This window comes from Aptenodytes patagonicus, chromosome 1 (assembly GCF_965638725.1).
Source record: "Aptenodytes patagonicus chromosome 1, bAptPat1.pri.cur, whole genome shotgun sequence".
Classification (NCBI taxonomy): Eukaryota; Metazoa; Chordata; class Aves; order Sphenisciformes; family Spheniscidae; genus Aptenodytes; species Aptenodytes patagonicus.
Genome location: NC_134949.1, coordinates 144,088,347 through 144,107,902, shown reverse-complemented (window position 1 = coordinate 144,107,902; position 19,556 = coordinate 144,088,347). Strand labels below are relative to the sequence as shown.

Below are 19,556 nucleotides of genomic sequence, written 5' to 3'. Positions count from 1 at the left end.
TATCTGTCAAGCAGTATCTAATCTAATAATAATCTAATACTAATATCAAGCTGCATCTAACCTAATAATAATGAAAGTCCATGAGTTCCACATTTTGTCAGGTTGGATATAGTGTTTTAACTGTATGTTAAACCTGCATAACTGGCACTATAGAAAGTAACTTTCTGCACTCTGAATCTATTAAGTACAATGTAAGGAAAAGTGCCACTTATCTAAATGTTTAATAACACATATCACTGTAACACTGACATACTATGTCTTTACATATCAGTTGGATTTTTTTTTTTTAGTGTAAATAGCTTCCATTAAATAGGAAGTTAGTAAAGTTAGGGGAACTATAAATTTAGATGTGAAAATATTCAGCTACTAGAAAAAGATATATGCATGGAGTATTAAAAATGGATACCAACTAAAACAATTAATGTGTAGTTTATATATATATATGATCAAATATATTTTTACTGACCTACACATATATATGAAACTGTATATATTTTACTTAAAATATAGGCATACATGTATTTATTCAAATTCAAGATTCTAGATATTCATGAACTTAGACACTAATAGAAAGTACATGTATTTCTATGCTATACAAATAAGTCTACGTACACGTACATACAAACATATGCAGTATTGCCTTTATATACTAACACGTACTATAAATATGTGCATAAAATGAATAAAATTTATATAGACATATATTTACATGTATGTGCATAACATATTTATATGTAAGTCCAGAAACCAATATTCCTGGATTGTCAACCCAACTGTTTGTACGAGTATAGATCTGTAAGTGCTGGGTGCTTATGTTATCACAGTATACCAGCTAATGATCACGCTGCACCTACAACATTTCGCAAAATAAAAATAGTTGGAAAGTTTCAACACGTATTTTGCCAATATCTCTGCAAAGACATTTAAATATGAACAGTTTCTTAATTCATAACATACATAGCAGGGAAGCAGACATATTTTTGCGCTCTATTTGTAGAAGCTGTGGACTTGACAGAGTCTCCTATCTTTACACAATCGAAGTAGGCTTATAAGAGTTGAATGCAATTCTCCCGACATGAAAACAGTTTATGGCTGCTTCCCACCAAAAAATATGTGTGAGTAATTGAATTGACACACCACAGAAAACCGAACCCTTGCATCCTGAATCAACAGTGTAGGAAAGATAGATGTGTATGGATTCTGCCACTAAAACTAAATGAAAACCACACAAACAAGAAGCTCCCTTTTGTTCTGGGAATTGCTGAGTGCCATTCAGCAGGCTGCCCTGCCTTCATAAACATGCCCAATATACGTCAGCACTAATAAAATTCAAACAAAAATGTGGAGAACCACAGCTAACCTACAGCAGTTTGATTCAACAAAAGATCCTTCTTGACTAAGCAGTACAAAAATTGTGCCAAAATTATTTTTTGGCAAGAACATATGCGTCAGCAGCCAGATTCTCAGTAAATATGAAGGCAAGTAAAAACATTGGTTTCAATGGAGTTATGCTAGCTTTACACCATTTAAAAGTACGGCTTACCATCTGTCTTCCTCTTTTGTTACACCTCTTCTTGGCTCTTCGCTAATATTAAATGAGTGATATCTTTCCATCCACACCTTGTAACTTCTTTCTCCCCAAAATATTCTCTCTTGTTCAAAATAAATCTTATCTTTTCATTTTCTTATCATTTTCTTGAGTATAAATATATCTATAGAACAATGGTAATATTATGAATTTTCTCTGAAAAAAATGAACGTACTCTTAAATTGTCTTTTCCTTTTCATTGCAACAAGACAAAAAGCAAAGAATCAGTATCAAAAGTAATTAGCCATAAATATTTTCTTTGAGGTACTATGGTGGGGTAAGCATAAACATTTGCACTTGCTATTTTTAAAGCCGTCATTGTTTATGCAGCTAAAAATTATTTCTAATTTATACCACAATTTTGACAAACACCTCATAAATTCAGTGTGTCACCAGGATATTTTCTCCATTTTGGTCATGGTTTATCATTTTCCCATTTTTAATATGCATCTGTCTATAATCTACTTAAAAAAAAACCCAAAAACACAGCTATAAACACTAATCGAACTACAAGCGTGAAGGTATATCATGTGGTTGTGTAGCTAAGCAAGAAAGGACCGCTCCTGGAAGAACACAAGTGCCCTCAACCCCCTCCGCTCCAGTACAAGTTGAGAAAGAAAAGCACCTCTCAGGGTTGGAGCCGCAGTTGCCAAAGGAAAACACTTTCTCATTTTGAGATGTCCACAATTGCTATTACACTGACTGTTAAACACACTTCAGCGTAGACGCCTCTCTTGGACAAGTGTACAGAACTCCTAATTAAGGACTTTCATTTTTGCCACAAAAGGAGCTAGATTGTAATGGCATCTTTTGTCCTGTGCTTAATGAAGGGTGAGATATTGTTTAAATAATTAGTAACACCGCTGGAAGAGAATGCAAGTAATTAGCATAGCTTGACACCCAGAGCAACACCAGTTGCTGTTGTTAGCATCAACAATGTGTCAATTTAAAAAGAAAAACCACAAGAAAGAAAGTGTCACTTGAAGCGGTTTTGCTTTTCTTTTTTAAAGATACAATTAACCACCCACTTTTGAATGAGTCCACTATACTATTGGCTACTGCATGCTCATTCTTTCAGAATTTTTTTTTTTAAAGATTTGGGTAGCCTATATGTCAAACCCCATGTATATTAAAAACCTGCAGCAGCAATATAGCAAGCAACAACCCGTTTTTTCAGGTGGGGATTTTCTGATCCACTTGAACATTGAATTTGCCAATGGCGTGTGCACGTTATCTGTAAGTTAACAACGACCATCTGCAAGCTCGTACCTAAGATTTACATGAGCAGCATGACCAGTGACTCAAGAGGTCGTATCACCATTTATGAAGGTGGAGGCCTGAACGTGAAAATAAACCTAAAATTCTTGCCTGTCAGCTACCAAACACTGGTGTGAACAGGTATCGTTCCTTTACTCCTGAGGGATAAATGCCAATCTACGGAACTGAAAATCTCATTCTCTGAGCTTGACATAAAACGGCACAAATTTCTAAGATGGAAGAGGCAATGAGGAAAGGAAAGACATAGTTTTCAGATTACCTTCTTATGAACAGAGAATGGACGCTGGATCTGGATGGAAACCAGCTAGCCTACTGTTCCTGGGCTCAGAGTATAAACGTGTCATAATCACTGGCATAACTGGCACGACTGATGTCATCGCTGGCATTAGCAAAGTGAAATAGGCTGCTTCATGACAAAGAGGATAGGAACTGGATTTCATGTAGACTAATAATTGTCTGTGTAAACTACTTTTAGACAGTTTGGGTACAAAGAAAGTCCACGTCTCAAAAAAATCATACAGACATTATAAACAATGCTAGGACTTGCCGTTATAAGGAAAGAGTTATTTGACTCAGGCCTACACTAACCGTTAAATTAGTACTTGAATTACTCTTCACGGAGGCTGGTGGAAAGTACTCTATTAGGCTTCTGCCAAGTTAGCTAAACTGGGTAACATCTAACGTGAATATTATTTACGTGTCTGAGATACCCTTTCAGAGTTTGCTTAGGCATCTTTGCACAGAAAAGCCATAGATCATGCAAAAAAACCCTCATTTTTTTTCCTAATATCTGCAATATTCAGTCAAAGATCTCAAGAGAAGAGACATGCCTTTTAAAGTCTTCTTTCAAGACTTGCCATATCTACGTACATCAACACTAAGAAATGTTTACTTTTTTACAACCTCAAAAATATACTTATCCAGTATTTAATGTTGATGGTATTTCATGTGAAGTAGTGTATTCCTACTCATATAAAGTTGATAAACAATACCCTGTTAGCTTACTAAATAGTAGCACCTGTTAAGGACATAAAACCATTGAATTATTGAAAAGCACTGTAAGTCCATGCATCTTCTATTGACATTTATAGTCCATGCCCCATTTCATCAATGGCTAAACTCTTACCTATTAAAATAACAAACCAGTTCAGGAAAAAAAAGAAAGCAAAAATAACAACCCCTCCTTAGTAAATAAAAAGTCTTTAAGAGATGAAAGGAAGCTATCAGGTCCAGGTGAAGAAGCATCTTTCATTGCGTTAATACAATCATAGAATATGATCTGCATGTTTGCACATGCATAGAGGCACAAAACCCACACAGCATGTGTATGCAGATTTCACCTGCAATCACCTAAAGTTATCACAGACGTGTGCAGCCACACATTTTTGTCTGAAGGTATTTAAGAAAACCCTTCCAGTTAGTTAAACCTATTAATTCAGGGTTTTTTTCCCACCTCCAAAATTCTGTGTGAGAAGGCTGGCAGATAAGCTTTACCCCCCACACTTGTGGTTTCTCAATTGCAATCCATCTTTAAAAAATCCCCCTCCCCAGCCGCGCGCAGGCACACGCAGACCGTCTGGAGGGAGTGGGTGGAGGAAATCATGGGATGCGTAATTCCTGCCTTTGCTCTCCAGCAGCACCAAAGTCGGCATGAGAGGAACGTACACCCAGGTGGGTGGGAGGCCACTCGCCTTGGCCTCACTGTTCAGCAGGAGTTTTGCCTCTGCTGGCAGCCTGGAGAGCCGCCAAAGCACCCTGAGACCTGGCTGCCCACTGCCACCCCACCCAGGGCATCTTGCGTGGGGCCAGGGGGCTGCCAGAGCCACCCGGCTACCTGGCAGGAGATGTGCCGGGAGCTTGCCGAGCCATGGGAATGCCACAAGAAGCTCAGAAACAATTTTGGTTTTGTTTCCAGGACTGCACCGCCTGTGAGCCCGAGTGGGGGAGCGGAGCCGGCATTCGGTTTCCCTGGCTGGACGGGCAGCTGGCATCCCTGAAGCCAGCATGGATAAATGCATCTCCTGTTAGCAGTGATGGGAAGGGCTTTTCACAATGAAAGCAACGAAATGAAAAATAATCAACAGCAGAGCGTATGCAAAGAATGTCTGACATTTCAATCAGCCACTGTGTATGTGCAGTCAGCACTAAACCTTGCCAGCTGCCACGAATAAAGCTGTAGGTAGATAAGAAAAATCACCTAAACAGTAGTATATGCTGCATATTCCTTATGATAGCTATATAGAGAAATCAAAGCACAACTGAGGAATCTTTCCTTAAGCAAAATCTGACACCTTTTAAATGGTGATGAGCAAACGCACATACAGATCTGTATGATACAGATATGTATCTCGTCCGATTAGAGACCGCGCACCTACATTTCCCAACCCCTGCCCAAATGAGGAATTTAGCATGCAACCAGAGGGCACTTTCCTTCCCAACCACACGCTGCTTGGCCAGAAAGGACGATAGGTAGCACTAACCTTTAGCTTGTCATAGCGCTCACTTAAAGCTGCCACCTGATGGTCACGGTGTCGCCCGACCAGTTTACACAAGGCACAGATTAACTGGTCATCAGTCACGCAGTACATGTTAACTTTCTCATCCTCATGCTCCAAGCACATTAATCCCCTGATGTGAGAGTCCGGGATGGGCTCGATGAGACGGTGGCCGGTGAACGGCTTCTTGTTGGGGTGAGTGGCTTTCAGGCACTCCTCACAGTAGGACACCTCGCAGGTAACGCAGGTTTTCACTGCCTCCTGGGCAGGGTCCTGGTCGCAGAACTGGCAGAGGACCTTCTCACAAGACGACATGCTGTTGCTATCGAACGCCCGCTCCCGGCGGGTCTCGCTAGGGGAATTGGGCCCGCTGACCGAGGCTTTCTGAAACCTGTCGATGATGTTCTGCAGGGTGACGTTGCGCTTGAGCCCGTCTAGACCGCGCTGGCTGAGGGTGATGACATAGCGGCAGGTCGGACACTGGAAGGCGGTGATAGACTCCACCGGTTCGTTGGTGGCGCAGTGGGAGACCAGGATGCGGTGCGCGCAGTTGAAGCAGAGGCTGTGAGCGCAAGGCAGCAGCAGCGGGTCTTCAAACAGCTCCAGACAGATAGGGCAGGTCAGTTCCGACTCCAGTGTTTCCATCTTCAGGCAAAGCTTTCTTGTGGCGTCAGCAAAATCCAGGGAAGCTGATCAGCTATCTGGAAACACATGTAAAATTCGATTAGGCGAGAGACAACATGAGGGGTCAGCCGTGGGGGGTTGTCAGCTTTCGCCACTGCTCCCGGGGCTATCAACCTACCATGCCAGGCGGGAGAGCTATCTGAAGTTTTGAACCTGCACATGCACACATCAAGGTATTTTAAACTGGACTGCTTCCCCCCCCTCCCCGTCCACTTAAGAATGCAAAACAAAAGCTCCTTCTTCCTGTCTTTCTCTTTCCTTTTCTCTCTCATGCAATTGAGGAAAACAGCAGATGTTTCTGTGCATTATTAAAACCCAAAATGATGACCTTCAAACAGCCTATTACAGCAAAATTACATTTCTTCTGCAGATGCTGCTTTTGGCTTCACTCACCTAGTAGTAAAACTTTTTAAAAAAACTTCACCTTTGTATAGCATTGTGCAAGGATCTGTCCAGATATTAGAACTGATAACCTAAAAATTGCTATTACAATTAACAGTTATCAGATTGAAATTTTAATTTGCTATTATAGCAGTAGCACAGCATTTAGGGTACATGTCTGTATTTACTTGCTTAAATATATAACTGAAAATATACAGGGAATAACGTTTCTAGGAAAGCATGTGATATTTTACATATAATATACATGTATGATATATGTATCATCTACTAATATACTCCTCCTATGTAGTTCAAGAACATATGCAACTGTATTTATATGTACCTGTACTTTTGTGCATAGGTACCTGTACACATATGCCCCAAAATATATCACATACATGTTTGTAGTAAGATAAATGTAGCTAGAGGATCACACAGTGTCATAACTGAAATGCCTAAAGGAAGGTGGATGAAGTAAATGATAAATAGTCGTTTAGCCCAAATTTCTGATGATCCTAACCTCTGGTACAAGAAGAGCCTCTAGAGAGTAAGATAGTAAAAATGTAGTGAGATAGTGAAATGTGTGATTTGCCTAGGAAGAGTTTGTGTGTGTGTGTGTGTGTGCATGCGCATCCGCTTTTGTGTGAGTACTCTCTACTGCTAAAACTTATGAACTACGGCTTGCTTTAGTGGCCTTGTTAATCACCTCAAGTGGATTAGGAATCAATGACTTTTAAATGGAGGGCATGGGATTTTCTGCAGAACGCAGCAGTACACCCCCATCAGAGATCAACTGAAACTTCATTTTGCCTCCTTTCTTGCGCTTGGCGTTACAGAGAGTGGTTTTGAAAGAGTCGCCCTACGCAGCTCTCCCTGCCTAAGCTCCCATCAAGGGCCCGTCGCTGCTGCAAGCAGACAGGTCAGTGAAGCAGAAGCAAAAGCTATGCTTCACACTCACAGAGCTGTACCTCTTCACAGTACAATCTATTTAAGCTTTGTTGCTCATAACTGAGGACGGCTTCAGATGGCACAGCTGCATCGTCTTTACACTGTAAAGTCATTGTTTCGTTGTGTGAACTCTTGCCTTCTCCCCTCACCAGGGAAAAGGAAGGACGGGCAAGAATCCCCCACAAACAAACCTTGGTTCATTAAGGGTGAGGACAGCTCAGGGCTCATTAGCAGCCTTGGGAACCAAGCGTGCTTGAATCTTCTGTGCTTCGTGACAATTAGTGTGAGGAGGGCGGTGGCAGCGACAGGAATGCTACCTATAACCCCAATATGAACCACAGCAAAAAGGAGAGTTCAGCAGAGGCAAGGTTCAGACTGCCCATTGGTATTTAGTCCTCCTTGCTCTGTGGAAAGAACAGCAAGGCATCTATTCCAGAGGTATGCTTAGAAATTAGGATACTTTGCCTCTTTGCACTAATGCATCCTTTTATTCTGCCAAGAAATCTGAGCGTTTAAAAAATACACTAACCCCATCACAAAATTTGCTTTCCTGTATCTTCTGTGACGCTAATCTTACTTGAAATAAAGTTCAGTTTGCCAAAGACTAATTCATTTATAACTATCCATCAGCTGCCATAATTGCATGGTGCATCTGGTCAAAATTAAAGGCCTGGCAATTTGATATAAGCAGGAAGACAACTCCCCTCCTCTCTTCTCAGCCATAGCCACACAGCACAGAAGAGATGAAAGCCTTTTCTGCAAACGAACACCAGTTTGTCTTTCCTCCTCTTCACTCTCTGTATCACAGAAGTCCCAGAAGATCAGAATCTCATTCACATTGTTTGAATCCCTTCCACACCGCAACTGTGTACCTCATCATCCACTTATCCTGCAGGCCGAATGTTGCGCTGGAAATGGGAGAAGGGGATTTGGGGTTGGCAGGAGACAATGTTTTAAAAAGGCAAACTAATCATTGCTCATCTATTGGCAGTCCGGTGAAAACCTACCAACCTTTTGGGTTTGTTTCTTAGGACCGTGTCTGGAATATGGGGCTTTCTTCCATGCTATCCTTTCTGTACAAAATCCCTCCTGCTCCTTCGTGTGCCAAACAGTTTCATTCATTCAGTTTCCTTCTTAAAACACTTTTTTTAACCAAAGGCTTTTTTATGGTACTCATATAAAAGAGAGGTACAGATAAACAGATAAAAGCAGCAGAACAACATTTGCATCACTGCCTCATGGAAAGATGTTTGAATCACCATCATGGCTCTACGTAAATACCACCATCTCAATTGATGACTAATTCTGATCTGTCTGACCTGAATGAGCAGCAGCTCAGCCCTGACTAATGCTATTCAGTATGAACAAGGGTGCCAAAATCTGATCTGAGACTGTAAACGTCTTGCAATAAGAGCCTATCTTCCAAGGTAATCAAAGCTAGCACACTGATAGAAACCAAAAAATGACTTTTCCCTGTTTTCTTTTGCAGTTGCCAGTAAGTCAAAACACACTGCATCTGGGACTGCATAATGAATCCTTTAAGAGGCACTGAAGAGGGGCTGCATTTTCTGGGCCATCCAATGATTACTCTTTAATTGACTGCAATTCTGCTTTCACTTTTAGGAAGGTGCCTGAAGTACAGAGCATGCTGCTGATCCAGCTACAAAATCTTTCAAACTCACTGGCCCTTGCCTTAAGGTTCATATTCAGTAATTTTTTTTTCTTGAGAGTGGTAGAGAATCCATAGCTACAGTAAACTGGAAGATTAGGCAGAAACTCAATACGCATGGTTTATATATGCACATGGCTGTATTCCATACTCAGCATGGCCCATAAACTGAAGGCCACATAGACAGCCTCCAGACACAGAAAGGAAAGAAAGAATTTTGAGTAAATAATTTCATATATGCAAAAATATGGAATTACTGGCAGAAAATTAGACTACTACCAAAATGTCACTGAAATGAGAAGTATTATCTTTCTACTCACAAGAGGTAGTTTTAAGAACAGATACCAAAGTAGAAGTGATTGTCAAAAGACAAGTGTTATTTGAAAATCAAAAATATACTTAAGTAACTTTGGATTTGTGACATCTCCCCAGCACATAACGATTAGTTATGCATTATGTGGTAAGCAATGCAGTAAATGAAATCCCAATCTCAACGTAGTTCATGGCAAGACTTCTACTAACCCTAGTGGAATTAGCATCTTTGTACCTCGTTTTAAGCATGACATATTTTGCAGGTGGCATTAATGCCTTCAGTTGCACAGAAGCGCACCCAAAACATTTCAGAAGTAAAGAGGCACGAGACAAATTAAAACTAAAGCTGAACTAGATAAATTTCAGTATGTTAAGTACCAGTAGAGCTGAATAGATTAAAAAATCTGTCAAGCTGTTTCATAACTGGATACAATGCTATGCTGCAAAAATGCTGCATTACACCTTCCATCTGTTTGTACTTCAAAAATTATGGATCAGAGATACTACCGAAGTCCAGAAAACTGTTACCGCTGATCTCAATGAGACCCTAGTAATCAAAGCCCAAAAACACATTTCCTGAGGAGGACATAAAATAGGCAGTTCATCACTCTCTGAAACATTACTATTTATAGGAAAATCTGGTGATTTGGTGGCCCTGAAATCAGCCCGGGGATGACTGAAGGCTGACTCCTGATTTTCCACTGCTGGGAGTGCCAGTGTTATGGATGATCCCTACGCTTTAAGTACATAAAGCAGTATATAGAAGCAGCAGGATAAAACCACCAGAAAGTGTTGGTGGGGGAGACTTCCATGAAGCAGAACTGTAAGCACTTCCTCACAGGAAGCAACATATTTCTATATTCTGAAGAAATCACGTGCTGTTAGAAAGATATTGCAAACCACACATTGCTACATGGAGCTGTTCTCATAGTAAATACCCCTATATGGCTCCTGTACACAGGCTAGCACTCTTTCTGCACCCAAACAACAATCAGAAAATGGCAATTAATGTCAAAACAATTACCCTGCTAACCTCCTTGGGAAAAAGACAAACATCTAGCAGTAATACCATAGGACCTGGTGATGCTACAGTAATAAAATACTTCAAGAAGGCTAACAGCATTCTTTAAAGTTGGATCTGGATAGGACATTTCAGCCTAACTTGGTGTTAACTAGATGATCAATAATATTGGTAATTATTTACATTTATTTTATTAACAAAGTATTTATAGCATGATATTGCCAAAGAACATTCTTCACCCTAACTCAATACATTCAAGCCACAACATGGTATTTCTGAAGTGTTAATGTAATGTCTGAGGTAAAATGCCTAAAATATGAAACTACACTTAAAAACGAATATATCAAAAATTCCAGTATACTGAGGTCACTTTTTGTCAGTAAAACACTACAGAATTCTCCCCTCACAGAATAAATCATTAGCTATAAGAATAAAGTTAGCAGGCAATGTTTTAGCGTGCCACGTGTTGCCTCCTGCTCCTTTTCTACTCCAGCTGCTCCTGCAACCTTCAGGGGAGGTGAGAAGGGAGTCTACCAGGAGTGAAAAAGTGGTGGAAGAGGATGTCCTACAAAGCTTCGCTTTCCACTCTAGTAAAGGTGGAGCTCATAGCATGAATTAAAGCTGTTTCAGTGAACTTTTAAATTGTAGTGAACTCAATGACATTGAAGGAGGAAACAGAGCTGTAGGCCATTCTGCAAATTTTACGCATCTTAGTAACAAATCGCTCTGGGCAAAAGAGCTGGACTTGTGCCACGTTCCAAAATTCCGTGATGTGTTATCTCTCTGGCAAAATCGCAGTTTGTCGTGTTTTGGTGAATTGTGGCCAAAATACACCCAAGCAGGTTTGAATAGCATTTTTCCTAATATTATTTTCTAACAATTTGTTGTGTTAAGGCTACTACTGAATGCCTACTACAGTAAGGCTATCTCAGCCCTGGTCCTCCATATATAGGAGTGTTCACAAATGGACACAAGACCACAGGCTAAATTAAAGATCAAACACTTGAAGATTAAGTATTTTTGTAGAAAACACTTGCCAACTTTTTCAGTTGGAAAATCAAATTTATTAAACTGCCATTATGTGAATATGAAATGAAATTTTGTATGAAATATGAACACGTAAGTATGAAAGGTAATAAAATGTGTTATGCATGTATGCATGCATGTGTGTATGCATACATATATGTGTCCTAGGTTTATAGTACAAGAAGAATTACAGTCAACACACACACACACTATTCTCGAATAAACTACGGCAAGTGCTTAAGCAGGCTACTATCATAGAATCATAGAATTGTTTAGGTTGGAAAAGACCTTTAAGATCATCAAGTCCAACTGTTACCCTAGCACTGCCAAGTCCACCACTAAACCATGTCCCCAAGCACCACATCTACATGTCTTTTAGATACCTCCAGGGATGGTGACTCAACCACTTCCCTGGGCAGCCTGTTCCAATGCTTGACAAGCTTTTCGGTGAAGACATTTTTCCTAATATCCAATCTAAACTGCCCCTGGCGCAACTTCAGGCCATTTCCTCTTGTCCTATCTCTTGTTACTTGGGAGAAGAGACCAACATCCACCTCACTAGAACCTCCTTTCAGGTAATTGTAGAGAGTGGTAAGGTCTCCCCTCAGCCTCCTTTTCTCCAGGCTAAACAACCCCAGTTCCCTCAGCCGCTCCTTATAAGACTTAATACACAGCTGTAGTTTTCAAAGTGGCAGTATTCTTCTGTTAAGTGCATTATAAAAGGAAAATTTTAAATTTACGTTCTTGCCATAAAATCTGCTATGGGCAATAAAAAAAAACACTTGCAATTTCTTCTGTTAGCTCTGGAAAAAAAAAAAAAAAAGAGAAAATGCTATTCTTTTTGCTATTTTCTATCCTGTTCTAGGATATACACAAAATTGTCTTGGGAACAACTTTTCCTTCCAACAGTGAATGTGATTGTTTCACATCACATTCAATAAACATTTCAAATGTGATTAAACCACTGGACTGCTTCATAGCCCAGTTTGTCCCAAGTCCATTACAGCTTTTACCTTCTGCAGCACAGACATTGAAGTATATGAGTACTCGTGATGCTAGTAATTGCCAGCAGGACAGCTAGTGAGATATTTGTGTAAATAGTGTAATTTGTGTAAGTAGTGTAAAAGGAACTAATAATCAAAACTTGGAATTTTTTCTTTAGAAATGTTTAATGAAAACTTCTATAATGCTAAAGAAAGCAAGCTGCACACACCCTGAAGCAAACACATACTTGTTTTCCCACTGGTTTTTATCAAAGCAGTGCAAATTAATAAATATTTAAAGACAGTGCTGTTCAACAGCTCCTGATATGCAAAAACACTCAGCATAAAAGAAAATGACTAGTTCATCCTATTCGTACATTTTCACTGACAGAAGAATGATTAGCTGCCTTGTCTAGAAGTAAGTTACATGCAGTGTTTCCATATTGTTGAAATAGTTGTTTGCAACATTTAAAGGATATTAATACAGCAAAAGCACATCTACTATGCTGTTTGTAGTGATATAAAACCTAGACAACATCCCTCTCTGGTTGAAACGTATGCTAGTAGGAGAATATATTTTCAAAAAGCCAAATCCTGTATGTTATTCAGTGAGACAAGAACATCTCAAAGAATTAAGGTCTTTGGCACAATATCACATATTCCTTCTCATGGGAGCTAAAACAATAACTGAGCCTGAAATGCTAACAGGCAAGGAAAAAAAAAAAAATCATGTCCTGTAAATCCCAAACCAATCAATAAATAGCTGATTTAATATTATCTATAGTATTAGATACAGTATTACACATGTGTGCATAAATCTATACTAGTATACATTTGGAATGCTTTTTGACCTTTATTTTTTATATTCTTGCAACTCTCGTAGCTTTACATTCTTTAGATACAAGATTTAATATTTCCTCTAAATGCTTCAGGGGAACAAAAGGAAAGGATTGTTTAATCTTTAGCACATGTGAATCAGCACAGGTCTACTGGTATCAGCAGCGACCTCCTAATAAATTTATGGCTGAAGGTCTGTTCCAAAAACCTATTCAACTAAATTCACACTCTTCATTTGAGAAATTGGTATTTATTCTAGGGTATATCATAACTATACAACAACAAATATTGAGGAAGCAGGTTCACATCGTGGTCTGGATACTGGCAGCATGGGAAACGATGACTGGAGCAGCCCCAAAAACTTGCCGAAGGGGACAAATTGCTATATACCACACAATTTTTTTTCTCTCTCATTTCAAGCTAAGAGCTTCCTAGATGATGGATGCTACTCTGCAACAGAAGGAAGGTAAAATAATTTTACCCAAATAGTAAATACCAAAACCCACCAGTTTTCATAGGGCTTTGTTTGCACAGTAGAGCTGGAAATCTCTCACATTTCCCCAGCTGGGAATTTCACTTGTGTAATGCCTTAGGTGGCATGGTACTCCCTGATCTTTAGCGTAGGCGATACAGCAACAGAAATAGTTCAGCACATTCCTTCTAGTCATATATGTTCACACACACTGATATGTAATTTAGTGCAGCTTGGAAACACCGGGGCCCTTAAGCTACTGCAAGTTTTCAGGGAAGATCTTAGTGTGGCCTAAAGAAATGATTGCATTCTCTTTCCGGAAGGTTGTCCTATGAATTCTTTCCCTGCAGCTAAGTAAAGGGGATCATAAATACCACTTAAATTCATAATCATTGCCTCCACCTAGATAATGACATTATAAGTTCTCAAGGAAGAACCCCGCGGTCTGCTTTCTTATCAAAGAGAGCCTTTAAAATAGCAGTTAAGAAATGTCCCAGGAACTACAACAGGTATGAAAGTGTGGCCTCGCCAGCCACATAGGACTCTGAATTTAAACTACCTGCAAGATGCACTTTTGACTAACTAAAGCTTCTTGTGTTTATAAAGCTATCCCTATTGCATTGCAAGACACACAATGTTAGCCTCTCGCTGTCCTGCTCTCTGCTCCTCATATGTGATTGTTAAAAAAGCCTATAAAAGGTTTTTGATTTTTTTTAAAAGAACAAACACACATTCTCAGTGTTTCATTCTGTGCATTTGCAAAGACTACAAAGAGATTCTGGCGATTGCAAAAAAAAAAAACAAAACACCCCACTGTCCAACATTGAGGAGCTCCTCCTAATTTATGCCTGCTGTACTCTCAGAACACTGAACTCCCTCAGATCAATGGTATATTTAAAAATCAAGACTGTAATCAGGTAATTAGAAGGGGAAATTAGCTGTGAACCGTGGGAGGGTGTAGGATAAGGAACAAATTATCTCTGTGCTCTGAAGGTAATCTATTTTAGACCTCTGACAGAAACCTCTCTCGATGGTGCAGGAAACACCCAGCTTGGGCTTCCTGGGCCCAGGAATAACAAAACGGGAACTGGCAGGGCTGCTCCTCCATTTGGGGAGCAGAACCCTCACGCAGGCCCTCGCCAGACCCTGAGGCCTGCTCCAAGAGGAGTAGGGACGTTTTCCATCCTAGTGGTGTCACTGGGGCCACCATGAGCATGCTTCCACCACCCCACCTTGGGGTACTAGGTTCCTGTTCTCCATTAGCAGAATGATTTTAGCAGCATTCTTTGGCCCTGTAGACCAGAACAGAAACCTGCAAATACCCCGTAGCAAATCACTAGCAGAACAAATATGAGAAACCAGTTCCTCTCTCTTGCTGCACAGTGGTTCCTAAACACAGAGGGTGGCATTCATCTGAACTGGTCTCTGTAAGGTCTATTGACTACTCTCTTGGAAGTCAATAGAAAGAAACAGGCATCTCTAAAGGCATCTCATTTAAACTATTTTAGAATATCTTTAGGACTAAGTGATCTGTGCTTTCTAGATGTGCTTATTTCATTCCAGGTATGAAAGGAACTTAAGAACGCTAAGAAATTAAGACTACATCAACTAACAAATAACTATTTCCCATGTTCTTGAGCTTTAAAAAAAGAAAATGGAGATTCTAAATCTAGTCTTTGTCATTCTTATGAGCTCAACAATCACTTGTTTAGTCAAATTTGCTTCCAATAATTCTCTTCCAACATAAGTAATTTCTATCATTCTCTGTATTTAAAGATCCAAGAAGATACACAGAAAACTGAATTGTGTTGCAGGAGAATGATCCCAAAACAACCTATTTCCAGCTGACACTACTGAGCAGGGATTTTTCTGGATTTGGATGGTTCTGGTCCCTGCTGCACGTGAAGGGTGTGCGGACAGTTCCTGAGAACCAGACGCAATGGGGTCTGCACTAAGTCTTAAGACCAGCCTGCTTGGCATGACAAACCTAACTTCAACTTCTGTATTTTATTCACAGTTTTTTGACAAAATAGTAGCTTGCCTTCCTATACTGCAGATCATGAACCAGGTGCAAGACTCTTGTCCTTCCAACTGTTCATCCCCATTGTTTCTGCCATCCCACTGCAGCTCCCTAACAGGCTTCAAAGAGTTAAGTTTCTCCCACTTACAATACCAAGGAGTGTAGTAACTACTTCACTAGTCCTCTCCTCAGGTTGCCTGGCATTACCAAATGGCAGTATTAAGCCAAATAACCCAAAATGGTTAGTGCATGAGTAAAATAGTGCATGAGTAAAAATTCTGACCCTGACACAGCAAGACACAAAACGAAAACGGCAAAATCAACTGAGAAGAGAAAGTAGAGAGTTGTATGTCATGGTTAACAAGAGCCGGCTGTTCTGCCCCTAAGACACTCAAGGGTTTAGCATCCCAACCCAGCCTGTTCAGTGAGGCACCACACCCCTCACTCACAAGGAGATGCAAAGTCTAAGTCTTTACTCCTTGCTAATAAAGCTAAATCCTAAGAAGGTGGCAAGTTTCCACTTAACCTCTCTTGAGGACTAAGTCATGTCAGCTGGTGCTTTTTGCAAAGAACCAGTAATGCTTTATTGCTTGCCAGAGGCACACCCACATGTATTTTATTTCTTGAGAAAGTGTTACTTAACAGAAACATACCACAATAAACCCTGGTGATCTCAAATATTTTCTTCTATGCATTTACAACCTTTAAGTATGTTATCCTTTAAAGACTTTTTAAAGACCTGAGACGAAACCAATCATTAACCACAGCCATAATCTTGCCTCACAGGTTTTTAGTAACCACACTATGGCAAAACTTCATTGCTTCACGCTAAGAAATTAAGAGCAGCAAAGGGCTGCATTGTATCAGCAATGTAATTTGCAGCTTAGAAACTGAAGTGGTAAATAGTACTAGTCTTTTTAAACCCTACTGATGACCAGAGAGATGCTCTGGGAGCTGAAGTAAATTAGGAAACCAGGTAACACCAGTTTCTAATCCAGCTAGTGAAGTGATAAGAAAAAATTATCCAATTTGCCTGTGCTTCACTTGACATCAACCAGAGAACTGTACAACAGCCAGAAGCTCCACTATTTGATTTAAGCTCACTGTCAAGTGAAAGGGTTGTCGTTTTGAGCTGTCACTACAGAGTGTCTTCATTGCTTAGAGTCACAGTTCCCTCCAGCCCTGAGATGTGGGTGGTGTTTGGTTTGTACAGCTCTTCTCCTGTGCCCAAGGAGATCCTCATCCTGGGAAAGGCCTTGCTGAGTAGCCTCATGAAATGAACGGAGAATGCTTTTTCACTACCCAGCTATGGCTGTGTTCTGCCAAACACACGCACACGTATGCATGCACACCCACACGCATGAAAAGGATCCATTGGCTATAGGTGGTTAGACTACTTACTAGTTTGGTTGGGCTACTTACTAGTTTACTTGACATCCTCAAATTAATTGTCCTGCAGGTAGTCTTCAGAACATCCCAAAAGGGAGTAGGAAAAAACAACTAAAATGAGCAATTGCTTCTGCATAACTGTATCAATGCCCCAGATAGGCCTCTCAAGTAAAAGGTTCTCAATGTCACTCACAAAATAGCTTAGTAGCTTTTAAGATAGCATGGAAAGAGAAAACAATAGCTTAATTACATCCCTTTGAGACGTTCCTCATCAACAACATATGAAGTCTCACAGTTTATCTCAAAAAACTAGAATAAATTGTACATTTCCTGTCAGCTAGCAAGCAGATCACCATTACCGTAATAAAGAGAGTAGCACTGTGAAAGAATTACTGGCATGCATCTGTACAACCTCCAGCCTCAAGCTTTTTTGTCCAGAGGCTTGTTAAATATCTACTTTAAAATTTGACTGAATGTCAGTTTATCTTGTTCTCAGACAATTGCTTGGCTTGAAATACTGTGCTGGGAAAATCACATTAGAAATTCTGTACCTGTGGACTATACATGTTTCTCATCCTCCTAAATGTACGGCGTGTTTTGGGGGCTTTTGTGGATACAGAACTTGTATACAAAGTAACTGTAGTGACCAGACCATCACTCTGAGAATACCAGTGCCAAAAAGTACATCCTTTGAAAAAACATCATCTCTCGGCCATCATACTTGAACACGTCATCGCTTTAGGTTATGTAACTTCATCAGTTACACATAAATAAATGTGATTTGAAAGGCTTTGCACAAGGAGTGGAGCAGGCTTTGGGGAATGACCATATTTTTTCATTCTTCTCATGTAAACATGTATCTCGGCCTTCATCTGTTGTTTTTAAAACAGAATTATAATGTTCCAGATGTTGTTAACAGTATGAAGATGCTAACGCCCCCTTTATCTCTCTTACTAGTTTTACAACAACTAACAAGACAACAATAAGCCCTGATTTGAAAACACAAGATGAAAAAGACTCTTTGCTAAAAAAGTTCCCTTTTTTCCTGAGTTTTCAGTACCGAAAAGATAATTCATCACAGCAACAGAGCAAACCTCAACTCTTCCCCTACGACTGCTAAATGCATTATAAAATACTTCCTAAATTACTTGCAATGGCAAGTCTACACATACACATCAGCTCCAGCTCCCGAGAAGCCACCCAGCCGCATACCCACCGCTGGATCCCGCCCTACAGCTTCTGGCCGAAACATTGCTGCGGAGACAGGGACCGCGCTGACCCTCTCAGAAAGCACCGGCAGCCCAGCCGGGACAGGCAGTAGCAGCCACCACCATCCCAGTAATCCTGTGGCAGCACTGACTGCGTCTGCAACTGCGAGACAGTCGTGGCCGAAACACAACAGGAAAATCTCCCCTACAATTGCAGGAAAACCCGCTCCACCTAACCGCCTCCGCCAGGATCCGTGCTCCCAAAGCCAGCCCTTCGCGCTGCGCCCACAGCAAAATACCTCCTCTCCCTCCCAAGGGCCAGCCTCGGCGGGGTGAGAAGGCAGGAAGAAATGGATCCTCTCGCAGAGCATCCCAGCAACCCGCCCGAGGGCTGCGGTGGGATGGCGGTGCCTCGCAGCCCGGGTGAGGGCAAGCTCAGCCCTGGGGGCAATTAACCCAGCGCTGACTGACGACCGCTGGCAGCGCCCAGGCCCGTAACAGGAGGCTGACCCGGACTGGCCAAACCTGTCACGCACAAAATGAACGTTTCAGAAATTGCTGTTCTCCAGAAAGGCAGAACTCTGCAAGACAGACTCACGGTAAACAAGCAGTTCACTTGTTTTTACCGTTTTCTCCAAATATTACTCAAAAACTTAAAAACACAAAGTCCAGCAGGAGTTTGCCAAAAGTGGGGACAGTCTGAAAGAACGTAGTACCTGAGGGAAAGGCTTTCCTTGCTGCAAACACCATGGAGACGCCACTTTCTGAAATTCAGCAGGTGAAACACAAGATGATAGCAGTTGCTTAGTTTTTTGGAGGGTTTGGGGGTTTTTTTAGCTGAACTGGCGTGCAAGCAGCAAACTGCAACAGAAAACTACAAATGCTTCAGCAAAGTGCCCAGGAGGAATCCTGACTGAAGTCACACCAGACTTTTGGTCTCCAACAAAGGTGTTAAAAATTCATGCAAAATGGAAACAGCAGGAAAGAATTGCTTCCTGGTGTTCTCTGTTTTTCATGTTGCAATGCCCCTTTCATAGAGTGGTAACACAACAAAGCGAAACAAAACGTACGTCAGACATTTGAGCATAAGGTTGCAAATCCACACTGTCTTTGGTCTTTCTTCCATGGATGAGTCTGCACTTTGTTCTCATTGAAACAATAAACAACTGTTGTGATTATTTAATTTCCTATTCGTTTCATTTTCTTGAAACAATAGACCGGAGCCCTCACAAATGCACACTCTTC

General features: G+C 40.7%; 1 protein-coding gene across 2 annotated transcripts in view; it reads right to left on the bottom strand.

Moving 5' to 3' along the window:
• Window positions 1-19,556, bottom strand: part of MID1 (midline 1) — a 151,430-nt gene that overhangs the window by 95,919 nt on the left and 35,955 nt on the right. For both annotated transcript variants that reach the window (XM_076357719.1, XM_076357710.1), the window contains exon 2: window positions 5,347-6,062. In XM_076357719.1, coding sequence (XP_076213834.1) covers window positions 5,347-6,006 — 660 coding nt within the window. In that variant the 5' untranslated portion in view covers window positions 6,007-6,062. The remainder of the gene's footprint in view (window positions 1-5,346; window positions 6,063-19,556) is intronic.